We start from the raw sequence: 26,833 nt of genomic DNA, 5'->3' as shown, positions 1-26,833 counted from the left end.
AATTCTCATATGTCTTTAAAGCTTATATATTGAACGATTAACATATATATTCTTCAGTGTACATTGCTATAATCACACATTTATATTGACATCTAATTATCACATTTATTTTATTTTATTTTTAATTGAATACATAACATTTTTCTATTGTAAGTTTCTAATCGTTGTTTATTTTTTCTACTTTTATCTAATAAATAATTTATAAGTTCTTATAAATAATTTAAAATTTCTGATAAAATAATATTTAAACCATCATAATTAATTTTAAATGTTATTGAATTAATATAAATGACATGTAGGGCTTGTATGAATTGTATAATACACTATAGTTATTACATACTTATATATGAATATAATTTTTAATGTAAAATATAAAATTACTATATTCACTTATATATATATTTTTATTTATATAGTTTATAAATATAAAAATAATTAATCAAACATCATAACTCTTTCTATAATTTCAATAATTAGTTACCATAAATCACCATTTGTAATATTATTGGATATTTGTCAAGTGATATTAATTTGTTCTGGATTTAATATTTATTTTTTAAATCAAACTAAAATAAATAAAAATTAGAAATCAGCGACCAACTAAATTATAACAAATGTTAAAGACTTCACCAATGATGGACACATAAGCAAGTGTCACTTAAGTGACTTCTTGTTAAATAAATAATTTACATTTTTATAAATGATTTTTGTAATTTTATAAATTATTTTTAAATTCGGATAAATTGATTTTGCAATAGATTATAAATGAGTTTTAAGTCTTAGAAAACATTATTAATGATTTATAAAGCATGTGTGGACCTGATATAATTTTAAAGTCATTATATAGTTATATATGAATATAATTCATTATGTAAAATATAAAATTATTATATTTATTTTTATATAATTTTTTTTGTTCGCTATATTATATAGTTTATAAATATTAAAAATAATTGATCAAACATTATTAGCCTTTCTATAACTTCGAAAATTAGTTACCATAAGTTATTATTTGAAATATTTTTAACATTATTTGACAAGTGATGTATATTGATTCTAGACTTACCTTAAATGTTTAGATCTTATTACAATAAATAAAAATTAAAAATCATCAACCAATCAAATTTTAAAATGTTCATAAGACTTCACAAGTAAGTGACACATAAGAAAAAGTCACGTAAGTGACTTCTCATTTAATCTAAGATGATTATTATAATTTATGAATTGTAAATTATATATGTATAAATGATTTATTATTAGTAATTATTTATGCAGTTTAAAAGGTAACCGTCACAGTTTTATAGGGCATAGCGCATAGGTGCCTCAAGAGTATCAAGATACGCATGCGGTAGTGATGATCGAAGATGCAATATTTTATTCCACATGAGGAGTGTGCTGGTACTTGGGAGTAGCTTGTTAAGTTTCGTGAGATGAAGTGTTCGCTAAGTTAATCAACGGAGATGTGGTTGGATGCAACGCAACGGTGAAGGAAGAGATCATCGGACAAGTTTATTGGTTACAATGGTCATTATAGTGGGCATCAAACAGATTTATCAGAATTCGAAGAGGAACTGCCATGGGTAAGGATGAAGATGTTTTTTGATGGAGTTTAGCAGTTGAGACTTGTTAGTTGAGAACGGTAGGATGTGAGTCTGTCTATGATTGATGCAAGAGTTGTCTGTGTCAGAATGCAAATGGAATAGGATAACAATAGATTTTTGTTGTTGGGTCGCCAAGGACATGTCAATCAACCTATGTGGTGTACATGTGTGCTGAGCTTGGAGAGGAAGTTGGTTAATGAATCTGATATTAGTTGAACCCATGCAAGACATTAGCTACGACTCGAGCAAATGAATATCCCCTATGAGACTTGTATGAGCAACCATGTTGGACCCCTTATGTTAGACCAAAGTGGGGGAGATCAGAATCTAGAGCCTAAGATGATCCAGGAAACCGTTTAGCAGATATAATTGTTGTTGATGAACTACTTTATGAAAGGATAGAAGAGGTACATGACCATCAGAGGATTAAGCCGACAAGAGTGGTTGTGTTATGAAAATGCATACGAGATGAAAGGAATCTGAGGATGAGAACGCTTTTGGAGACTCGATTTGGGATTTAAGTAAGAGATGTTATGATTGTGGTACGTGGGGTCATTTGTGAGTGTGAGAAGATTGATGCGGTGACAAGCCGGTTGGAACGCCTCAACGGACATTTGATTTCACAATTTTACCATGTGTCAGTCGAGCAAAGATTTTAAAGAACATTAGATGATTATTTTGAAGCCATCAGTAAGGATGTGTCTTAACAGAATGGGCTAGGTTGGTAGAAATGCGTAGAATGATGATGTTATGAAATTTTAAGAATGCATTTGATTGATTGTAGTGGCTAGTCAGTCCTGGTTCCCGCATAGAGTAGTGTAGAGTGTCATGCGGGCAGGCTGGTCTATAGTCACTTCACTGAGTAACCCATTTACTCAGGCCTTCCCTTTCCATTTCTATGTGCGCATGACTGTAAGTAGAAGTATATGGATACGGGTGTGACAGTATTTCACAGAAGGTTATGCGTCCATCGACTCTTGGGACCAGTAACAGGACACGTAGGATTGTCTAAACGAGTAGATACGTGTCCATAACACCCTTTCATAACCCCGGTCGGACGTGGAGGATCGGGCCGTTACAATGTCACTAGAAATTATGGTTTGTATAAGACTCTGACCATTTAAGCAAGGAGAGAATGAAATGCGATGACATAGGGGTGTGTCTGATAGAATGTTGATATTCTGTTACTAGCAAATCTGTATAGTTTAGATATTGTACAAGGATATTCTCCTAATATTCTGTAACAGACTTGGCTATTAAAGGCATGTGAATAAGATCGTATCCCTCAAGGGAATTTCATCAAATTACATGGTATCAGAGCCTCTTTGCTCCTGAACCAGTTCTCTTCGTTCTCTCTTTCTCTTCTAATCTCTTTACTTATTTCTCTTCTCATCTTTCAATGGCTGCAAATCCTCATCCCGTTGAACGAGAGCGTTTGGGGTTACAAATATCAAAACCCACATTCTGCTAATCCTTGATTTGGAAGATCACAACTACGACGCCAAGCGCAAGTTGTTCCAAACTCATTGTCATGCCTTTGATCTTTTAGGACATCTCGACGGCACCTCTACTCCTGCCAACGACGATGATGTCCCCTGGCTCAAGAAAGACAGTCTCGTGAAGCTCTGGCTCTATGGAACGTTAGCGCCTAAGCTATTTTGCAGTTCATTCAAACCAGGCGGTACATCTCGAGACATATGGTTACGTGTTGAAAATCAATTCCGCAACAACAAGGAAGCAAGAGTCATACAGACTGATAACGAGCTTCGGACATTGGAGATCGGTGACATGACAATTCAAGCATACTGTCAAAAACTCAAGTCCTTTTCCGATCTTCTAGCAAATCTCGATGCCCCGGTTGCGGATCGTACATTAGTAATGTACATGCTTAATGGTCTCAACGATCGCTTTGACAATGTCCTTAACGTCATCAAGCATCGTGATCCATTTCCTACATTTGAGGCGGCTCAATCCATGCTGGAGATGGAAGAAAAGTGAATTCTCAAGTTCAACAAGACTACTACAACGACAAAAGATAATTCATCTTCCTCCTCCACGGTCCTTGCAGTCACGGAGGATCAAGACAAGAAACCGCCCACCCACTCAGCAACCACGTCAGAACAACAACTACAACAATAATCGCGGGGGTCGTCGCAATGGAAACAGAGGACGGGGTCGTTACAATAACAACCGACAGCACTACAACACTTCTTCGCAGTAACAGCTCTGGTGATCTTTACTCGCTTCCATCATCACACTCAAAACCAACACCCACATCTTCTGCTTTGCTTTCTTTTTCACCAGAACTCTGGCACAAGAGGCTTGCGCACATCAATAATTCTTCTTTGCGCTCTTTAGCTATTTCAGATTCTATTTTTTGTAATAAAGACAAACTTGCGAGTTCTTGCAAAGCTTGTCAGTTGGGAAAACACATAAAATTACCTTTCAGAGAATCAAACTCTTATGCTTCTATACCATTTGAGTTAATACATTCGGATGTCTGGACCTCGCATATTTCTTCTAACACAAACATTCGATACTTTCTTGATGATCATACTCACTTCTTATGGGTGTATCCTCTCAGACGGAAGAGTGAGGTTTTCTCAAAGTTTAAACACTTTTCTAACTATGTAGAAAACCAATTTCAGGCTCATATTCAGGATGTGCAATGTGACAATGGAGGTGAATACGATAATAGAAGTTTTCATGAGTTTTGCGATGACAAATGAATCAAAATGCGGTTCTCATGCCCTCATACCTCCCAGCAAAATGGCAAATCGGAGAGGATGCCAGCAAAACGGCAAATCGGAGAGGATGATCAGAACCATTAACAATGCAATCCGGTCCTTGTTATTTCAAGCTCACATGGCGCCAGCGTATTGGGTGGAAGCCTTACATGTCGCGGGCACATCCTGAACATTCTTCCGTCTGTTGCTATAAAAAGCCAAATTCCTTTCACTCTTCTCTTCCATAAACCACCTACTTATGACCATCTTAAGGTATTTGGGTGTCTTTGCTTTCCAAATTTGAATCACTCTCACCTTCACAAGTTGGCGCCTAGATCCACACCGTGCCTCTTTCTTGGGTACCCCAAAAAGGTTATCGGTGCATGGATCTAAAAACCAACAAGATCATCATTTGTAGACAAGTCTATTTGATGAATCTATTTTTCATGCTGCTGCACCTAAAGGCGCTCTGGCAACTTATCATTATTTAGGAGACAATGACGAACCTTCTCCTATTTTCAAAATAATTTTGCAAGGTTCCTCTCCTGTCGCAACGCCGTCTGTAGCTGCTTCAACCTCAAACACTGCCTCTGCTTCAGCTTCCTCTGTTTCGGCACCAGTCAATGCAAATGTGAACTGGCCTGAGCAGCCTATACATCACTCAATGCAGACTCGTAGTCAAACAGGTGTTCGAATAGCTAAGAAACAGTTTTCTCTTCTTTCTTCTGTTTCACCTTTGCCTACTAGCCATATAAATGCTTTAAAAGATCCAAACTGGACACCTGCAATGACTGTAGAAATGGATGCTTTTGATAAGGCTAAGACTTGGGATCTTGCTCCAAAGCCTACTAATACTAATATTATTTGTTGTATGTGGCTCTATAAACATAAGCTTGATGCATAAGGCAAGCCTAAACGCCATAGAGCACACCTGGTTGCAAATGGAAAGTCTCAAGAGGAAGGCATAGACTACACAGACACCTTCGCAACAGTGGTGAAACCGGCTACAATTCGTGATGTTCTTGATGTAAGTTTTGCGAGAGATTGGCCCATATATCAGCTTGACGTCAAGAATGCATTCCTTCGTTTATCTGATGTGAAGCTGCTGTATGTGGTTTGGTTGTTTGATCTGTTAATGGGTTTGAACTGTCGCACTTAAATAAAAATGGGGAGAATGAAAGAAAAGAACATGTGTTACATAGGTGTAAGACAGAAAAATTATTGTGTTGATAAAAAAAAGGACAGAAATTATTGTTGTTACAATGAACCGAATGTTTATTTCAACACAGATGTAGTTGACATGTTACTGACACATGCACAAAGTGTGATGAGAGAATAAAAGATGTTTTCAAAAAGCTTCTTCGTATGTTGCTTACGACTGGTGTAGCTTAGAGAAGAAGCAATTTACATCATATTAAAGAGTGTGATGGATAATATGATAAAAGGAAAGATAGAAATGTTTAAGAGCATACAACATCGATCAAACATATAAATATAGTGTGTGAAATCTGAACTTTCATCGTTCTCGTAGCTACAAAACTGAAAATATGAGGTATGAACACAGTGAAACTGTCATCTGTGTAAACGAAGTCCTAATCTAAATCCAAATCATTGAACATGACAATCACACCCAATGTAAAGTGCAATTTCCTTGCAAGATTAGTAGATAATCGCGGTCTTGTAGCATTCCTTGCATTGAGTCCCAAACATTATGTAAAAAAAAACCCAAGCAGTTTATTTATATATAAAAGAAAAAGGAAACAAAACAACAACAGCGAGTAAATCTGGGAACAAACCAAAAGCAGTACAACAACTGACAAACCCAAATTACCACACAAAAGAAACTGAAAACTGAAACTAAGTCTTTTACCATATGATGGATCACCAGCTTCATCTCTCAGTACTTAGTGCGACCATCCCCTTCGGTTATTACATCTTTGAAAGTGCCACCACTTGGGATCATCGGTAACACATGTTCTTGGTGCGGACAGATGACATCCAACAGGTACGGTCCAGGTGTATCCAGCATTGTCTGAATAGCTTCTCGGAGTTCTTCTTTCTTCGTCACTCTCGCAGCTGGAATCCCGCAAGCTCCTGCAAACTGCAGCATGTTAGGGAAGATCTCGTTCTCCCTTGCCGGGTCCCCGAGATAAGTGTGAGCTCTGTTAGCTTTGTAGAACCGATCTTCCCATTGCATGACCATCCCAAGATGCTGGTTGTTTAACAAGAGTATCTTCACAGGAAGATTCTCTACACGGATTGTGGCCAGCTCTTGAACGTTCATTATGAAGCTTCCATCACCGTCAATGTCCACAACAATCGCATCAGGGTTCGCCACAGACGCTCCAATCGCAGCAGGAAGTCCGAAACCCATAGCTCCGAGTCCTGAGGACGACAGCCACTGCCTCGGCTTCCTGTACTTGTAAAACTGCGCCGCCCACATCTGATGCTGTCCAACACCAGTACTGATAATTGCCTTCCCTTGGGTTAGCTCGTCTAGGACCTGAATCGCGTACTGCGGAGGAATGGCTTCTCCAAACGTTTTGAAGCTCAACGGGAACTTCTGTTTCTGCTCGCTCAACTCACTCCTCCAAACACCGAAATCAAGCTTGAGCTCCTCCGCCCGGTTCTCAAGAACCTTGTTCATCCCTTGCAAAGCCAGCTTTACATCACCACACACAGACACGTGAGGTGTCTTATTCTTCCCAATCTCAGCAGAATCAATGTCTATGTGCACAATCTTAGCCCTGCTCGCAAACGCCTCGAGCTTTCCCGTGACACGGTCATCAAACCTAACACCAAACGCCAGCAACAAATCACTATGCTCCACAGCGTAGTTAGCATACACAGTCCCGTGCATGCCAAGCATCTGCAGGGACAACTCATCGTTACAAGGATAAGAGCCAAGCCCCATCAACGTACTCGCAACAGGGATCCCAGTAAGCTCGACAAATCTCCCCAGTTCTTCACTCGAGTTCAAGCTTCCACCACCAACGTACAAAACAGGCCTCTTAGACTCCGAGATCAACCTAACGATCTGACCTAACTGAGAAACTTCCGGTGGCTGAGGCAGCCTAGACATGTAGCCAGGCAAGCGCATAGGTTGATCCCAGTTAGGAATCGCAAGCTGCTGCTGAATATCCTTAGGAACGTCAACCAAAACCGGTCCGGGTCTACCGGAAGTAGCTAGAAAGAAAGCTTCTTGAACGATCCTAGGTATGTCATCAACATCCATCACCAGATAGTTATGTTTCGTAATAGACCTCGTTACCTCAACGATTGGCGTCTCTTGGAAGGCGTCAGTACCGATCATCCGGCGAGGGACCTGTCCTGTAATGGCGACGAGAGGAACACTGTCAAGCATCGCGTCGGCTAACCCGCTGACGAGGTTGGTAGCTCCGGGACCCGAAGTGGCAATGCAGATTCCCGGTTTGCCGGAGGAACGAGCGTAACCCTCGGCGGCGAAGACTCCTCCTTGTTCGTGACGGGGGAGGACGTTACGGATGGTGGAGGAGCGAGTCAAGGCTTGGTGGATCTCCATGGAGGCACCTCCGGGATAAGCGAAGACGGTTTCGACGCCTTGACGCTCGAGGGCTTCCACGAGGATATCAGCACCCTTGCGGGGCTCGTCGGGAGCGTAGCGGGAGATGAAAGTCTTGATCTTGTCGGTTTTTTCAGGTGCGACATTGACGGGTGAGTTGAGAACGGCGGAGATGGCGAGAGGACGGTGGAGACGGGAGGAGGGTTTCTGTGGGGTTAAGGAGAAGGGAAGGGAGAATCTGGAAATGGGTAGAGGGGATTTGGAAGAAGGTTTAGCGGTTAAGGAGATCGGAGAAGACGATGTTGCCGCCGCCATGGTTAGATGAGAGAGAGAGAAATGAGAGAGAGATGATGAATGAGTTTGTGAACGTGAATCGTTTTTATAAAACGAGGCTTGTGAGGGTTTTGTTTGTTTACGAAAATACCCTTGGAATATGATTTTTGTTTGTTTGGTCTTTTCTTTATTAATTATGGATGCAGAGGAACGAACTCTCAAGTGAAAGAATCTAATCTCGTTTCTCTACTTGTCACTTTACTTATTAAATAAAATGTAGAATTTGTGGATCTTGTTGGATACAATAATAGCCATTAGGCTTTTATTAATAATGTGAATACAAATGACATTGGGCCTCAGATGTTGTGAGTCCAAATGAATGTCAATTAAATGAAATATGGTTAAGGGGAAGAGTCTCACATCGGCCAAGAGGAGAGAATTGGAGTGATATAAATATACTTTCTCACTATGAGAGTTTAAACGGCTTGGTGAGAGAGAAAGGCTCACCACGCGCGTGCCGCCGCCGTCCGGCCGGCTCGGTTTGGGTGGACTAATTTAAGCTCAACGCTTGCCATTTTATTTCTAAAAAGACATGTAGTTCGTTTAAAAACAACATGAAGTTTATCCGTTCGAAATGGATCAGAACGAGTCAACAAGAGAGAAACTTGCGGAGAAAGCTGCTCAACGTTCCACTCCGAGATCTTTGCGAGATTTTCGGAAAAACGTTCGCAACAGTTTCGAAAAACCGCTCCTAGTCTTCTCTTTAAATACGGACTCTCATCTTCTCATTTTCTTGAACTTTTTCGGTATCGAAATCCAACAGCAAAAATCCCTCTGCGTAAGTCTATTCTGCGAGAGTGTTTCGTAGAGTTTATAGTTCGATAGGGCGATCACGAGTGAGGCGTGATTCGTCTGCCATGGTTTTATCCTGAGACTCTATATTCGTACAGTTCCGTCTCACTAACGGAGCGAATATTTTGAGTTAAGGAAAGAGATCATATCTCGACTCCATGTCTCTTTGCGAATACGATTTCTTATCGTTCTTGTATTCGTCTTTACATTCGTATATTTCCTTAACATCGTTTCTTATTTTATCGTTTATGTCAGTCCGGTTTTCCGGCTTTTACAGATCTAACCGTTCTTGATTTCTTGATTGTGAGACCTGAATCTAAGCAACAAGTTGGGAAACTGCAATAATAGAGTTTTTTTTTGTTCAAACTAATTTCATTAAACTTTTAAACTTGGTCTAAAAAAGCCCATAAAACATGTTTGGCAACAGAGTCAGCTTTAACGTTAGCTGCTCTAAGGATAAAATTAAACATGATTGACTTAAATGAAAAGGATAGGAGGTAGATATTAAGAAGGCTTCCATAGAGTTGTTTATATAAAACAATGAAGTAATTTTATTTTACAGAAATTAAGACCAAATCCACAATATATCGACATTTAAAAATATGTACATAACAATGTTTAGGCTATGATATAATTTATATATAATAATAAACTCATTTTTTGTTAACCGCTGACGTCATCGTATTTTTATAGGAGAAAAAACAAAATCTAACGGTGAAGATAATTCTGAAAATATAATCTAAAGGATATAATTTTGTTTAGAATAAAAGGTAGGACGCCATCGATTTAACAATCGATGCCTTCATCGTATTTCTTCAAAGACGTCTCTTAAAACAAATTGAAAGTTATTTTCCCTTTGAGAATTGTATTCTTTCACACTCATTGTTTCAGTGGAACCGTCTATTAATCCCAGACTCTATTATATTATTGTTAACCCTTATTTCTCTGCAATTCTCTAATTATCATAATTATTCCCTTTGGAGTTTCTGCAATTACAATAAGCATATTTTTGTTTAATCAAAACCTAACGGTGGAGATTTTTCTAAAAATATGATCTAAGGGATATACTTTTGTTTAAAGTGAAAGGTATGACACCATAGTTTTACCAATCGACGCCTTCATCCCACCAAGTCATACATGTTCAAAGGTGCCTCTTAAAAAAAACTGCAGAATTTTTCTCGTATCCCCCACTCGTCATCTTCCCTTAAGAGACATGTCTTTTCATAATGCTATATATTGAAGATTGAATAGGTTGTCAAATTTATTTGAGGTTTTCTCTTGTTCTCTCTTTCCCTTTGTTTTGTTGCCATGCTTTGCCGGATATCTTATTTCCTTTAATCCTCTCTCATTTTCAGGTAATTTCACTCTCATATTTTGTCTCTGTTGAGTTTAGTGTCCCTATTTAGTTTCTTCAATCCGATATATTTCCCTGCAATACTGTCCTTGATGACTATCTGGTGAGTTTATTGTCTCCCTTCTCTTCCAGTAAATTCAGTTTCTTATTATGTCTCTGTTGAATTCACTTAGCTATTGAGTAATCCTATCTATTTCTTCTCTGCTATCACTCAATTTACTGTCCCTGTTGAATTTTTCATTCTTCCCATTCAGAATATCTCTAGAAACAGCAATTCAATACAAGTCATTTGTTCGCTCTATCATAGTAGCGAAAAAGTACCTTTCCAAGCTGACTTGGCATCCATATTAAAGAGACGTTAATGAATAGAAGTAGTAATTTCAACTAAATTCGACTGATTTTATGAATGTTTCCAAACGTAGAGATTTTTTGTTTTTAGGATGTGAGAATATTGATAGTATAGCTTCTACGTGTATACCAATGTTCTCCTGAAGATAAATGCCAAGCTTGGTGGACTGAATTGTATGTTAACTATGGAGCTCACCAGCAATGCTTTTAGTAACACAAGTTCCTACCATCTTGTTGGGATGGATGTATCTCATGGTACCCAGGACAGTCTGTTATACCATCAGTTGCTGCGGTTGTGAGCTTCATACAATGGCCACTCTTATCAAAATATAAGGCATGTGTGTGTGCGTACACAATCATCGGAAAGCGGTAATGATTCATAAGCTCGTCTAACCCGTCACAATCGAAGAGATTTTATGGTTTTAGATTGGAGAAAATTGATTGTGTAGATTGTAGACGTACACACACGAAAGATGCAATTCATTCCTTAGTAAACACAAGGAATCGCTTGTATAAGGTCACTCTAGAAGCCGAAGGCACTCAATGCATACACCTTACAACATCGACTGAATCATCAAGATGGCACACAAGACTTGGTCATATCCAATTTTTCCTCTTTAATGGTAGATGGTTCTAACTCAAAGAGCTAGTTATTCGTATACCCAATTTTCCCTCTTTAATGGTAGATGGTTCTAACTCAAAACTCTTTATTGTTATAAAAAAGTTTTCGGTTCACTTCGGTGAAATTTTCACCGACCCGAACTAACCGAATTAACCCAAACCCGCAGCCCTATTTCACATTCGTGTTCGTTTATTATTAGATGGTGTTTGTGTGTGAGTAGTTTTATGGACTCTGTTTGGTAACGAGTCTCTAATGTTAAGAAAAAAAGCGTTTCAGCATTGGCCAGCGAACGAACACAGAACACAATAGTATGTAGTCTGGTCTAAATCAGATCTTGTTAGGTCAACACCTAATTCTCTCAGTTTTAAACCGCTCAAATATTTCATCATTCTGATAAAGTAATTTGTATGTGATTCACGCTGCTGATGACAATATAATGCATAGTTTGAACACGTAAGCGACGTGGTATACTGCGGTATTGACATGTTGTGCAATGAACTGTCGTCTTGGTGGCAACTCTTTTGTACTCTGTTTATGTATTTACCATAAACAGAGCAAACAAACTACGAAAGTTAGAGTTGGCTGCACGTTTTGCTAAACCTAATTAATTATTCAAACCAAAAAAATAATGATAATTATTCAAGCCAACCAACAGTCACCATCCATTTCAGCTAATCTTTAATGATCTCTCTAGTCTTGAAAATATTTATTATTTTGATCACTAACCACAACAGACAAACCTCCTTTCCTCTGGTTAATTACATTAAATATTACTCATATTATTAGATTAGTAGTACAACTAGACATGAGTGTTATCAATTTGATTTATAGAGTTAATATGAGTCTGTATTTGTTGTAAAAAAAAAATTACTACTAGACTGGTAGTGGTATGTATGTTCATGTAAATATCATGTTTATCAGCATAACAATAACAAACTTTAATAAAAAGATTAGAAAATGTTATAAAAATTAAATGTAATATGACTAAAATTGAAAATTGATGTATTATAAACAATTAGTATTAAGGACTTGCAAGACATCACCAATGATTTACCATAATGAAAAAGTTTAGAATATAATGACCCAATGAGTACTAGCCAAAAGATAAATAGAGTTGCTCGACTTAATATTATATAGATAACTATTTAAGGCTAAAAAAAATGAATCGGGAAATTGTAGCTTTTGTGATGCATTGCTTGTTGCGTATAAAATAAGCTATTAATAGCTTTCACCACACTACGAAAAAGTTTATCGCAAACAGCTCAAATCCTAGCTAGAGGGGATAAACTAAAACAAAAAGACATCTTAATTAATTAATATGGACTATGATGATGCAATGAATAGATACCCATTTGGTGAAAATAAAAAGAACGTAACGTACGTGGCTGCTATATAATACAGCCAAGGAGGGTCGTGTTCTATTATTATGGTCAAGTGAAATGAGAAATAAGCAAAGAAAGAGAGATATGAAGATGAGAGGATCTGATCAGAAGAATATACTAATTGTTATGATGGTTGTAATAGTTGCAGCGACGGCTCGAGGTGAAGACGGGTTCGTGACATGGGGCGATAACTACTACACAACATGGGGACATCCAGCTTTGGTTATTAATGAAACCTCTGAGCTCCAGCTCACCCTCGATCATAAATCTGGTTTCTATCTTTTCTCTCTATTTGGTTGTGTGTTTTGTCTCTACATGTGTTATGAACTTGTGTTTGTGTCTCTATACGGTGCTTATGTTTGGTCAAATGTTCCTTGACAGGGTCCGGGTTTGAGTCCTACAAGATATACGGATCAGGATCTTTCAACATCAGAATCAAGGCACCCCAAAGCAAGTCTACGAAAGTGACTACTTCCTTCTACGTAAGTATGAATGATGGTGAGATTTACGTTACGTACCTACCTGGAGGAGTTCTTGAAATATGTTTTGATCTTGAATGCTATACTGCAGCTAAGATCCAAATCAAGCCGCAATGACGGGCTCTGTTTCCAGATTTTTGGAAACGAAACAGCGTATTTGCTGAATACAAATATATTTGTATACGGTGAAGGAGATAAATATCAGAGGTTTCGTCTTTGGTTTGATCCAACCAAAGATTATCATTCCTATAGGTTTCTTTGGAACCCATATCAAGTTGTGTGAGTATTTATTAATACCTAATGAGATCATCAATCAATTGATTAACATAACAAAATAGTGTTATTTTCTTCAAAATTTCAGGTTCTATGTAGATGATACAGCCATCCGGGTGTACAAGAAGAATCCAGACATTTACTACCCATCGGTGCAGACGATGTTCATGCATGGCAGTGTGGAAAACGGAACAATGGTTGACCCTATGGAGATGTCTTGCACTGCTAAGTTCCAGGCATCAAAGATCGATGGGTGTGCGACTGAGTTTATGAGCATAGATAAATGCTTTAGTCTTGAATACTGGTGGAACCGTAAAGAGAATTGGGAGCTAAGCTCTAAAGAGAGGAAACTGTATATGAATGCAAGGAAGGTTTACCTGGATTACGACTATTGCTTGGACAGAAAGCGATATCCAAAGGTGCCTCAAGAATGCAGAAGTTACGGTTAGAGAAAGATCAATACTTTTCAAAGAGTCATCAGCCTACAAAAACGAAAAACTTTGAGACAAGAACAAATGTTATTGTAACATGCTTTGTAATAAGTTGTTACTATCAAATATTAGGAGTATCATTTAAAATGACTACTTTGTTGCCATCGCTAGCTAATTAGTTGTATTGATTTTACTACAGTAACATTACAAGTTAACAGAGATACAAGAGTTGTGTTTTACTGTTTATTTGTAAAGCCTTTTAAATTAAATTTCAGGCATTGTCAATCAGACATCCAAATTCAAGGCAGAGTTGAGTAATATCCGTTGTCTTCAACAAAAAAGTAAACTAGCATTCATCTCGAATACTCTGAGCGAAAGCCTGTATATTTCCTTGATTGATTGAGTGAATGTACAAACGTATATAAAGACAAATAGGCCTGGAACTTATTATCCGAGATCCGAATTCGATCTGAGATCTGCTCTGGATCTGCTCCGAAAATAGGATATCCGGGGTGCCCGGATCCGAATCCGGATAGTAAAATCTGGAATCCTTCCAATCCAAATCCGGATATTTTAATTTTTAGGTTCAAATATCCGGATCCAGATCCGTATTTTTAAAACACATTAAATTTTTAAATTTTATTAATATTATATTTAATATATTAATATTTATACATGCACTAATCTTATAATATTATATTTTAGTTTTTACAATATTATAGAGATATATAAATATATTTATAAATATTTGATCTGGATCCGGATATCTGCGGGTAATAGAATATCGGGACGGATATCCGAAATCCATATATCCGGAAACCACGAATCCGGATCCGGATATTAAATTCACAGATCCGACGGATCCGGATCTGGGTACCCCAAATTTGGTAGAAAGTATTTGGAGAGCATTTGCATCATCTAAATGCTATTCTGAATGCTTTTCAAAAAATTATTGATTGGACAATAAACAGCATAATGTTTATCTTAATGCTCTGCCAATCAAGCCATAAATTGAATAAGAATAGAGATATTTCTAAACCCTAATTTTTTTTATTACAAGTATAGCCCCTAATGGTTAAATGACCAAAATGTTTGTTCAAACAGGTAAATAAACATTTATACCTTTATGTTTAGCTAATTTATACTTAAGGTTTAGATTTGAGGGTTGAACTTTGGGGATGTGCTTTAGAATTTTGTTTTAAAAAATGTAAATGCTTAAAATTTAAAATAAAATTTTAAAATAGTTTAAAAAGAATTTTATTAATTTCATCAAAACAAAATTTCTTACAAAACTTTAAAAATTATTTTTTGATTTTTTTATAAAATTTTGAATTCAATAATGTATAATTCGAAAAATATAAAAATATAAATTTTTATTTATTTAAATAATTTTTTATATTTATTTATTTTATTTACAACTATTTTATATATCTATAAAATAAGGGTACAAGTATCTTTTGGCTCTTTAATAAAACTTTTTTGGTCATTTTCTTTGTTGTGATTTTTTGGTAAAAAAACTATTTTAGTGTTATCCGAAAGAATTGCCCTTAAGAACATTATAAAATCTTTCACCCTCGTGGACGCGTATCTTCAAAAGGTCAAGCCGTATCTAAACGTGTTGAACATAAATTTTTGTTTTTAGTTTAAATGTTATATTTATACCATACTAAGGGGGTGTCTGCGCTTCGCGCACAATATTATTTTATTGTTGTTAAAAGTATGATTTTTTGGATAATGTAATTATGTGATCACTTTTATTTGTTAAGAACTGGTATTTGGTGTTTTTATTGTGTTATGTAGTAGTAATAGTAATATGTTAATATATTTTATCTTTGTTTTTTCAATAATTTGGTTTGCCTGTATATTATTTGTTAGTAGTGAAGTGAGTCTCTATTGTAAAAACTATATTGAATTTCAATAACTTTGCATTTATGCATTTGTTGATTCTAAGATTAACGGTTTCAGCGTCAAAATTGTCTTTTATTTATTTTTATATTTTTGAACATTATAACTTTCAAGATGTTTTTGCCTTTTTCCCATATTTTGACATTGAACCTTCAACATCTATGTATTTTGTTTACCTTTCTGGTATGCAGTGTTTCTCATCATCACCGAAAAAGACTCACCTCCTCCTCTTTTTCTTTATCGCCTTCTTCACCTTGAGATTTCTTGTATTTGTTGTAGATCGGGTTTAGGAGTTCCCAGTTGTGCGGTTGTTTCTCGCGTCATTTTAGGCTGCTCCATTCGATATTGGATGCTCCTCTTCTTCCTTAGATTTCAGCTGATGTTAGGAACTGCATCTCTTTGGGTTGGGTCAGAGTTTAGTCGTCTTTGAAGTTGGTTTTCTTGTCGTTGGCTTACCATCGATACTCCCTTCTTGTCTTGGTTTTCAAGATATGGGTTTTGGTGATATGAATTCTATAGCTCGAGGACGGCTCTACGATTTGATGATTTAGTTTTGTCTACCCTTCCATCTATGTCCCCTCATCCGTTGCAGCTTTCACCGCTGCTTGCATTTCTGTGACTCTCCCTTTCGCTATCTTTGCCACTCTAGGTTTGGATAGTGTTCTCCTCCGAGTATGCTCTGTAGATTTGGAAGATTGTTTCTGGTCTCAAGTCTAGGCTCATGTTTCTCGGAGGTTGGCTTCCGTTCTCCCTCACTCATGTTGTTCTCTTCTTCTCTTGCTTCCCTTAGTATAAGTGTGCGGTATTAGTCTCTTGGAGCTTTGGTCCCTTCTATCCAGAGCTTTGTGGTTCTTCACCGGCATAGGCGTCTTGTTTGTGCTTGTTTAGTTTGTGGAGTGTTTCTTACCTCTTATCTGTTGGTTGTGCTTATCATTCCTTATGTATGTCTCTTCCTGCTTCGTGGTGATTTTGGCCTTCTGTTGATTATTCTTCCTCTATCCTGCTTTTTTGGTTCTTTACATTGGTCATTGATCACGCTCATTTGTGTTTGAGGGATTTCTTTATCTCAAGATTATCTTTCTACATTTTACTGATTTTTTATTGTTCTGGCCAAGACAATCTATAATAAAGTGGGGTAAGTTAGTTTTCGTTCTTGATCGCCTTTGTGCTCTGGACCTTTATTGAGTTAGTGTTACTTTGGCATTTTTTTCTCTGTGATCATGGAGGTTTTGTGTTTAGATTATGTGTTCTCCTTTAGTTTGGTTAATATTAAGATAAATGTATAGTTGTAAATGAAATAATAGAAAATATTAAAAAATAATAAAATAGCAAAAATTTATGTTATTTTTAGCTGTGCATAAATTAAATATTTAAAATATATTTCTATTTTTTACTTATTTCTTTATTCGTTTTGTTATTTTTTGAACAATAAAATAGATTAAAATAGATTATCAAACTTCAAATGATGATGGTTAGTGTGAGAATGATTAGATATTGTATAATTAGAAAATAGTGAACCAAATTGCAGTAATCCAAAAGAATAAGTATCTAAAATGTAAAAAGACAAGACGAGAAGAGCATTTCTCTAAGAACCAAAATAAAATCGGGGTAGCGGAGGAAGCCGCCACATCGATCGAGAATCAATTACCTGCACAACAAGAGACAAAGCACAGCCTGCCAAATACGGACCCAGATTTACCGCCTTTTAGCAACTGGAAGGCCATGAAATTGAAACATGCCACCACCAAGAGAAAAAAAACGACTCAGGTAGACCACACCAGATCCGCTATCTCTTTCTTGCGTTCCGCCTTTAAGAACTAAAGGACGGCTCTATATTGCTCCACCGAAGCAAAAATCCGTTTAGCAACGGAGACCCACCACAACAGAGAAGACCGTAGACTGATAAAACGTCCCAAAGAAACACCATCACTATCTCCCGAGAAAGCTACGACGCGAAGAAGCCATGAGACCAACTTTCTAAAGAAGAGAAAACGCTAGACACACCACCGCCGGAGCCATAGACGACCCTACATGGCACTGCAAACCTTGATGCACACGTCTTAGCCGGAAGAAATTTGTTAACACACGAAAACCAAAAGCCTCTCCGCACGTGTGTCACCGAGAAAATCCCGATGAACATGACCTTGGCTTCGACTAAGAGCTTCACCGTAGTCAACTCGCCGAGACAAGGATCTGCCCTTAGCCAAAGCCCACTCCAACAACGGACCCTTAGATTGAGAAGAACCAAAGCCCTTTTCTAGATCCGACTAGGAGGAGACTCGTCTGGTCCCCACACGCTACCTCCTTAAAGGGATTGGATTTCTACAGAGGAGCAAAATATCACATATACAACCCCTAGATACCCTAAAAGCGGACCCTACTCTACTGCCTTCACCCCTTTCGTCTCGCCATCACACCAGATTCAAAGTTACCGGATCGGAAAAACAGATCTGAGAAACCTCCTCCAGGGTGCCGAGCATATCAAATAAGAGAGGAAGGAGAGAGGAGAGCAAAGGAAATAGAAACAAGAAGAACAAATAACTTCGGCACCAGTGACAGCGATAACCAGGCCGGAGGAGAAAGAAGGGGGCGGTGGTTTATCTTCATGGGGGAGCTTTTTCTTTTTCGCTTTCACCCGTGTTTGAGAAGTTTTAAAAAATGTGTTGAACATAGATGTCAGAAATCCCTTTGTAAATATTCCATCCCTTTCAAAATGTTACTCTCGGTTTCACTTTAAGTGGTGTTTAGAAAAAAAATGTTTCAAAATAATTAACTACAAGAAAACGTAGCAGTAACAACGGCGTTCTACGAGGAAATAATTTCCTCGTAAATTTACATACGCTTTACAACGCAATTACGACGAGACATAACTTCGTCGTAAACTCCATGGTAATTTACGACGAAACGTTTTCGTCGTAAAGTCAATGTAAGTTTACGACGAAAGTACGTGGAATGCGAAATAGTTGTAAACGTTACATCGACATTACAACGAATCATGTTACCGTTATATAAAGGTGAAAACGTGTATTCAATGTGCTTTAACTTACCTAAATTCGTTGTAAACGCGTTGTAAATTTTCCATGTAAAATCCATGTAAAACTTACCATATTTTTCTATATATATGTCATTTTCCACAACTCTCTTCCTCACAACACACAACTCTCTTCCTCACAACACACAACTCCTCATTCAGCCACCAATTACTATTTCGAAGATAACGATAACGAACATGAGTCATTCGTCTGTCTGCCAATTCAGTGGATCGACAAGGAGAAAATGGAGGGAAGTGCAGTTGGTTTATACTTGAGTGGAACCTCCGACCATCGTCAAAGGTTCCTCTCAAGTACAAACCAGCTGCACTTCCGTCCACTTTCTCCTTGTCGTTCCACTGAATTGGCAGACAGACGAACGACACAGGTTTCTTATCGTTGTCTTAGAAATAGTAAATAGTGGGTTAACAATGCAATTACGACGAAACCAACGAAACCAAATTTCGTCGTAAACGCCATGTAATATTACGACGTAAGTACGTCGAAAAGAAAACTTTACATCGATATTACAACGAATCATGTTACCGTTATATTTAGGTGAAAAACTTATCGAAGTTCGTTGTAAAGTCGTTGTAAAAAAACTATGTAAAATCCATGTAAAAGTTTCCTTGTAAAATCGTTGTTATATTTCAACTACCCAACTCGAAAATTTCTCTATATATATGTCATTTCCCACAACTCTCTTCCTCACAACACACAACTCTCTTCCTCACAAGACCCAAACGGAAAAAAAAAATTTAAAAAAAAATAGAAGAAAAAATGGTCGGTGGCGGTAGTATTTACGAGTTACGAAGTTGGATGTATTTGCACAAAGATTCCAACGGGAGAGTGACGAATGCATTTCTGAACGGGCTAGAGAAATTCATGCACCAGGCGGGCTGTACACCGATCACGCAGGAAAGCGGTAAGATGTTCTGCCCCTGTTCAAAATGCAAGAATTCGAAATTTGCACGTAGTGAAACTGTATAGAATCATTTAGTAAGAGTATACATTTGGTATCAACATGGAGAGGGTTATGGGGGAAATGAAGCTAGTAGTAGTAATGCTAATTTTGAGGATGCTCATCATAATGAAGAACTGAATCATGTGCATAATGAATATAATTATCATCAAGAGGAGCAGATGGTAGATCATGATAGGGTTCAAGATATGATTAGTGATGCATTTTTAGAAACAACTACAACAATAGCAGATGGAACTGGAAATGTAGAAGAACCTAATTTGGATGCAAAAAGGTTTTATGAAATGCTAGATGCTGCAAATCAACCAATCTACACTGGTTGTAGAGAATGTCTCTCTAAATTGTCTCTAGCAGCTAGGATGATGAATATTAAAACGGATCATAATTTACCTGAGAATTGCATGGATGCATGGGCGGAGTTGTTTAAAGAGTATTTGCCAGAAGACAACGTGTCTGCTGAATCTTATTATGAGATTCAGAAATTGGTTTATAGTCTTGGGTTACCCTCGGAGATGATTGATGTTTGCATCGACAACTGCATGATCTACTGGAAGGAAGATGACAAGTTAGAAGAGTGTCGATTCTGCAAAAAACCACGATTCAAACCGCAAGGCCGTGGGAGGAATAGGGTACCGTACCAAAGGATGTGGTACCTACCAATTACAGACATATTGAAAAGATTATATCAATCTGAGAGGACTGCTGCGTCGATGAGGTGGCATGCCGAACATGTCCAGAGAGATGGTGAGGTTGCACATCCATCAGACGCAAGAGCGTGGAAACATTTCAACAAGGTACACGGAGATTTTGCTACAAATATTCGGAATGTCTATCTTGGGTTATGCACCGATGGATTTAGTCCATTTGGAATGTCTGGTAGACAATATTCTTTGTGGCCAGTCATTCTTACGCCGTATAATTTACCGCCGGATATGTGCATGGAACAAGAATTTCTATTTTTGACCATATTAATCCCAGGGCCGAAGCATCCAAAACGGTCTCTTGATGTTTTTCCTTCAACCGTTGATAGAAGAGCTAAAGCAATTGTGGTCAGAAGGGGTGAGGACGTACGATTGTTCCTTGAAAAACAATTTTACGATGCGAGCAGTTCTGATGTGGACGATAAGTGATTTCCCTGCTTATGGGATGTTGTCTGGCTGGACAACACATGGAAGATTATCTTGTCCGTATTGTCTTGGATCCACGGATGCTTTCCAACTGAAGAATGGTAGGAAGAGTTGTTGGTTTGATTGTCATCGTCGGTTTCTTCCACTTGCCCATCCGTACAGAAGAAATAAGACATTGTTTCGACACAAAAAAATTGTCAGAGACAGTCCTCCTCCATATCTCACCGGCCAGCAGATCGAAGCGGACATTGATTATTACGGAGCTCAGGAAACAGTTAAGGTTGGAGGAAATTGGCATGTTTCTGGAAATATGCCTGATGGGTATGGTGTATCTCACAATTGGCATAAGAAGAGTATATTTTGGGAGCTACCCTATTGGAAGGATCTTCTCTTACGCCACAATCTGGATGTCATGCATATCGAGAAGAACTTTTTTGAGAACATCATGAATACATTACTTAACGTCCCTAGGAAGACAAAAGATAACAAAAAGTCAAGGATGGACTTACCTGATATTTGCTCAAGAAGTGAGTTACATATCAAGAGCAATGGAAACGTTCCTGTTCCCATCTTCCGGTTGTCATCAGCAGCCAAAACAACCTTGTTTGACTGGGTTGCATCGGAAGTTAAGTTTCCTGATGGTTATGTTTCAAATATGTCAAGATGTATTGAACGAGTCAAAAGTTCTCCGGAATGAAAAGTCATGATTGTCATGTGTTTATGCAACGACTGCTTCCATTTGATTTGCCGAGCTCCTTCCAGCAAATGTCCACGAAGCACTTGCAGGTAATTATAAATTTATATATATACATATGTTACGAAATGTATTAATTTGATTCCTTTTAAAATATACAGCCATCGGAGCATTTTTCAGAGATCTTAGCACACGTACGTTCAAAGAAGAAGTCATCGAACAACTTCATCAGAACATTCCGATCATATTGTGCAACCTGGAGAAGATATTTCCTCCTTCATTTTTTGACGTCATGGAGCATCTAGTTGTCCACCTACCGTATGAAGCATTGCTTCGTGGACCTGTTCACAACGGATGGATGTATCCGTATGAGCGACAGATGAAACATTTGAAGGGGAAAGCAAGAAATCTTGCAAAAGTAGAAGGTTCAATAGTTGCAGGGAGTTTGACAGCCGAAACATCTAACTTCACATCATACTACTTTGCTCCAACTGTTCGTACGAGAAAAAGAGTTCCTAGGAGATATGATGATGGTGGAGTACCGACATCATATCCAATTGATGGTGTTCCTGACATTTTCTGCGAAATTGGACGGTTTGGTGGTAAAACGAAAGAAGTATGGTGGTCATGTGAAGAAGATAAACATAGTGCCCACACTTATATTCTGCTCAACTGCGAGGATGCAATGACCCGTTACTTTGAAAGGTAAATATTTTTGTGAATGTTAATTATATGAATTAAAGTTAATTATGTATGATTTGATTATTGTTCAATTTGCAGGATGTTTGTATCTCAAGTTGAAGAAGCAATACCAGGAATATCTGCAACTGATGTGGATACACGTAAAGATAAGCACTTTGTCAAGTGGTTAAAATCGCAGGTAATATATCTCATATTATTATATTAATTAAGTAAGTGTTTAAGAATATATATATGTTTTTTGCAGGTTGATTATGACGATCCTTATTATCCCGTATGGTTTCACGAATTGGTTCAAGGTCCAGTTGCAAAGGTCACCACATCACCTATGTTTTCATTATTCTAGATATAATTTAATATTATTTAAACTTTGTGACCAATTGCAAAATACTGATTTTTTTCTTATTGGTTGAATTTATTTCATTTAATGATATTTTTATGTAACAAAGACAAATTGTATAGAAGTTTGTATTTTCTTAATTCAAGTGTAAAAACTTTAAAAATCACTTAAATTGATAGAGAGGGAATACATATTTTAGACTTTTCACACATTTTAATAAAACACATTAAATTTGCATAAGTTTTGTGATTATCTTTTTCCCATAATTTTAAGCCAATAAAAATCTAATAAGTGCAATTAAGTTTTTTAAAGTTTGCAATTAGTTAATAAAACATGCATTAAAAATACAAAAAAATTAGATTTTTTTTAAACAAAAAATTTCTCTAGAAGATGTAACTTTATGAAACGCAAGGAGTATATCTGTTTATTGGAACGCAGTGGAACCCTTAGAACTTTTATTTCAGTTACTTTTTCTTGAACAACACAAAAATTCAATTCCACATGTTTTGTTCGTTGTTGGTTGACATGATACATAGTTAGTTGATTGGTAAAAAGTACTTCTTCCGTTTCATATTAAGTGCCATTGTAGAGAATTTTTTTTCGTTACAAAATAAGTGTCGTTTTTCGACTTTCAATGCAAAATTTATTAGTTTTATTTAATAATTTATTTTTCTATTGGTTGAAATATGGTTAGGTGTATTGGTAATTGTGTTTTTATATAGGAAATGTACAAAACTAATTGTTTCCTTAATCCGTGTGCACAAACCCAAAACGACATTTAATATGAAACAGAGGGAGTAGATAACAAATCCGTGTAAACAATAAAAAATCAAACGTCTCTTTCACTCATCTGGAATCCGCCGCGCTGGTGATTGTAAAGACCACCATCATTGTTGACGTTAAGCTTGAAGAAGTCTCGATTTACAGATTTTCTCTCCTTGAAGATGACTTCTAACATGATCATCCTCAAATTCCTTCATTACGAATAACATTTATGTTGGCTAGCAATTTTGTAATTACCCGACATTACATACGTACCAGTAGACTCTCAATTCTTCATCGTCGTTTAGGATACATGTTAATTAATAAGTGGTTAGTATAATGTTACATAATAATTATTCTTATTTGATACATGGTGTTAGTGATGGCAATTAGAATCACCCGCCCGCCGTGTCCCACCCCTTCGCCGTCTCGATCTCTGGCGGATCAATGCGGGTCAGCCCGCCGTGACTGCAGTACTCAACACCTCTGCCCAAACCTGCACTGCTAACTAGATAGGCCTTTGCGGGATATCCCACAGGCCGTGAAAATGCAGTGTTTATTCCATATGTTCCAAATTCCAACAGCTGCTGCAACACGTTTGTTGTGGTTTGGACATTGTAGAGTTCTAATTCCTTGGTTGTTGCTTGGAAAGAAAGGTACTTTACCTAGGATAACAAGAGAGAACATAAATATAAGTTGTAATTTGTAGTTTGCTGTGTGTATTACTCGTATGTAGCTCGAGTGTATCATATGTAATCCGCTTCACAAACCAATGCTTCGTAACCAAGTCATTACCAAACCATTACCAATGCTTCATTTACGTATGTAGCTCGTGTGTATTACTCGTATGATGTGGGAACCGAAATTTGCACTGTCGATTTCCGTTTAAATTAGGAAAGTAGGAGAACCCTAGTTTCCCAGAGTTCCAGATATCTGCTAATATCACACGCCAAGCAATCAGAACACGACATAACAACGATAAAAATATAAAAAAAATCGTAAAAAGAGCAAAAGGTGTCTTATTCCGATTCGCGTATGAGCGTTACAACAAGGTAGAAGTCTCGGCTATGAGAGCTGTCGGCGAGATTGCTAAGTTTGCTCTGAAAAAGTTTTCCCCCATGCCTCTCGCCTAGGACTCCTTATATACTCGCTCCTAGGTCGGTTTACGCTTTTCTCCTTCTGCCCTTAAGCCGTTATAGCCAAAAAATGGAGATATTCTATTTTTCCCTATCTTCGTAATTATCTTCGAAAATTTCGTATTTATCCGCGGAAACTTGACATTTTTCTTTCCTTGCGAACCAAGCGTAAAACGTCCTACGGTTTAAGGGCTGTTGGTTAAGAAATCATAATATGGGCTTCGAGTCATGTCTTAGGTCCCTTTGGGCCATCTTTTGGCTTGAAGCGTTTATTACGGCTTCTTCTGATAAAAAACGAACTTTCCGCGGTTTTTATCGTAAAGTTCGAATGATGATTTCAAATGTCGAGAAACATGAAATGGGTTTGCTACGGTCTTCGGGAGATAGCATCAAAGAGTAGACGAGAATGCATGGATTCGTGTTGTTTTCGACGTTTCGGGAAAGCTCGGTCGTTATGCGCTTCGCACGGGATACTTTTTATATTGTTGTTAATTATAATTTTTAGGATGATGTAATTATGTGGTCGTCTTATTTATTAAAAGAATGATTTGGTGTTTTTATTGTGTTATTCAGTAGTAGGTGATATGTTAATATATTTAATTTATGTTTGTTTTTTCAATAATGTGTTGTTGTGTATATACTGGACTTGTTAATAATGAAGTGAGCCTCTATTTAAAGCATATTAAATTTTAATAAATTTGCATTTAGGTATTTTCTGATTCTAAGATTTACGGTTTCAACGTCAAAAGTGTATATTATTTCTTTCAACATTTTGAAAATCATTATTTTAAGTTTATTTTATCCTCTCCCTATATTTTAATCTTGAGGCGTCACCATCTATGCATTTTTGTTTACCTTTCCGGTGTGTGGTGCTTCTCACCATAACCAGAAAACACTCACCTATGTGCTCTTGTTCTTCCTCGCCTTCTTCTCCTGTGAGATTATCTAGTATTTGTTGTAGATCGGATTCATGATTTCTCAGTTGTGCGGTTGTTCCTTACGGCCTTGTAGGATGTTCCGGTTAATATTGGCTACTCATATTCTTCCTTAGATTTCAGCTGATGTTAGGGATTGCATCTCCATGGGTTGGTTCAGAGTTAGTTGTCTTTGATGGTGTCTTCCTTGTTATTGGCTTGCCGTCGATATTCCCTGCTCGTCTTTGTTTTCAAGATATGGTTTTTAGTGATCAGCTTCTATGCTCTCTTTCATAGCTCAAGGACGGCTCCACAGTTTTTTTTATTCACTTTTCTCTCCTTCCCTCTCTGTTCTCTCATCTTGTTGCAGCTTTCATCGCAGCTCATATCTTTAGTGACTCTGCCTTTCGCCATGTTTGCCACTCCAGATTTGGATAGTGTTTTTCTCTGTGTACGCTCTGTGTGTTTGGAAGATTATTTCTGGCCTCAAGCTTGGGCTCTGATTTCTCGGTGGTTGTCTTTCATTCTCCCTCCCTCAGGTGTTTTTCTTTTCTTCTCCTGCTTCACTTGGTGTAGGTGTGCGGAGTTAGTCTCTTAGAGCTCTGGTCTATTCTATCTAGAGTTTTGTGGTTCTTCGTTGGCATGAGCAACTTGTCTGTGCTTGTTTAGTTTGTGAGGTATTTCTTACCTCTTAGCTGGTGGTTGTGCTTCTTGTGCTTTAGGCATGTGTCTTCTTGTTTGCGGTGACTTTGGCCTTCCAGTGATTATTCTTCCTCTTACCTGCTTTCTTGGTTATTTGCGTTGGTGCTTGATCATGCTCCTTTAATTTGTGTTCGAGGGATTGCTTTATCTCAGATTTTATCATTCTGCCGTTTTCCGACCTCTACTTATTCTAGCCAAGACACTCTATGGTAAGGTAAGGTAAGGTAAGTTAGTCTTTGTTCTTGATCTCTTTTCAGCGCCAAACCTTTATTGAGTTAGTGATACTATGACATTTTGCTATTCTATGTGATTGTAGAGGTATTAGAATTACATTTGTGTTGTGTTCTAGTTTTTTCTTCTTATTAGTTTGATTATTTTATGATTTTTAATAGTTAAATAAATATGTAATTTTCTAAATAAATGATAGAAAATAGTAAATAATAATAAATATAGTAAATGTTTATGTTATTTTTAGTTGTAAATAAATTAAATATAAAAAAATTATTTATATTATTTTATTTATTTATTTATTCATCTTGAATTTTAATGACCAATAAAATAGTTTATCAAAACTTCATAAGATGATGGTTAATGCGAGAAGGATTAACTAAAAGCTTCAGACCTGTCATACTATCAAATTAGATCATGTTTAATTTAGTGA

General features: G+C 37.2%; 3 protein-coding genes across 3 annotated transcripts; 2 read left to right on the top strand and 1 right to left on the bottom strand.

Moving 5' to 3' along the window:
- Positions 1-3,000: 3,000 nt before the first annotated feature.
- LOC103828277 lies at positions 3,001-3,599 on the top strand. The gene is made up of 2 exons (XM_009103890.1): positions 3,001-3,034; positions 3,151-3,599. The coding sequence occupies exons 1-2, from the start codon at positions 3,001-3,003 to the stop codon at positions 3,597-3,599; spliced, it is 483 nt and encodes a 160-aa protein (XP_009102138.1).
- A 2,423-nt stretch (positions 3,600-6,022) lies between these two features.
- LOC103874743 (acetolactate synthase 3, chloroplastic) lies at positions 6,023-8,233 on the bottom strand. Its single transcript, XM_009153182.3, has one exon. It carries the CDS (start codon positions 8,181-8,183, stop codon positions 6,225-6,227), a length of 1,959 nt encoding a protein of 652 aa, XP_009151430.1. The 5' UTR covers positions 8,184-8,233; the 3' UTR covers positions 6,023-6,224.
- A 4,181-nt stretch (positions 8,234-12,414) lies between these two features.
- LOC103874753 (probable xyloglucan endotransglucosylase/hydrolase protein 11) lies at positions 12,415-14,151 on the top strand. The gene is made up of 4 exons (XM_009153192.3): positions 12,415-12,970; positions 13,081-13,181; positions 13,270-13,457; positions 13,540-14,151. The coding sequence occupies exons 1-4, from the start codon at positions 12,757-12,759 to the stop codon at positions 13,898-13,900; spliced, it is 864 nt and encodes a 287-aa protein (XP_009151440.1). The 5' UTR covers positions 12,415-12,756; the 3' UTR covers positions 13,901-14,151.
- The last annotated feature ends 12,682 nt before the right edge of the window (positions 14,152-26,833 follow it).

This window comes from Brassica rapa, chromosome A01 (assembly GCF_000309985.2).
Source record: "Brassica rapa cultivar Chiifu-401-42 chromosome A01, CAAS_Brap_v3.01, whole genome shotgun sequence".
Lineage (NCBI taxonomy): Eukaryota > Viridiplantae > Streptophyta > Magnoliopsida > Brassicales > Brassicaceae > Brassica > Brassica rapa.
The sequence above is the reverse complement of the archived record's forward strand: the minus strand, read 5'-3'. Positions and strand labels throughout refer to the sequence as shown.

Excerpts from the sequence above, each read along its gene's own strand:
- LOC103828277 (XM_009103890.1), top strand. The coding sequence starts at position 3,001 with ATGGCTGCAAATCCTCATCCCGTTGAACGAGAGC. Across the intron at positions 3,035-3,150 it reads TCATCCCGTTGAACGAGAGC|GACATCTCGACGGCACCTCT; the intron begins GTTTGGGGTTAC and ends TTGATCTTTTAG.
- LOC103874743 (XM_009153182.3), bottom strand. The coding sequence starts at position 8,183 with ATGGCGGCGGCAACATCGTCTTCTCCGATCTCCTTAACCGCTAAACCT.
- LOC103874753 (XM_009153192.3), top strand. The coding sequence starts at position 12,757 with ATGAGAAATAAGCAAAGAAAGAGAGATATGAAGATGAGAGGATCTGAT. Across the intron at positions 12,971-13,080 it reads CACCCTCGATCATAAATCTG|GGTCCGGGTTTGAGTCCTAC; the intron begins GTTTCTATCTTT and ends GTTCCTTGACAG. Across the intron at positions 13,458-13,539 it reads TGGAACCCATATCAAGTTGT|GTTCTATGTAGATGATACAG; the intron begins GTGAGTATTTAT and ends TCAAAATTTCAG.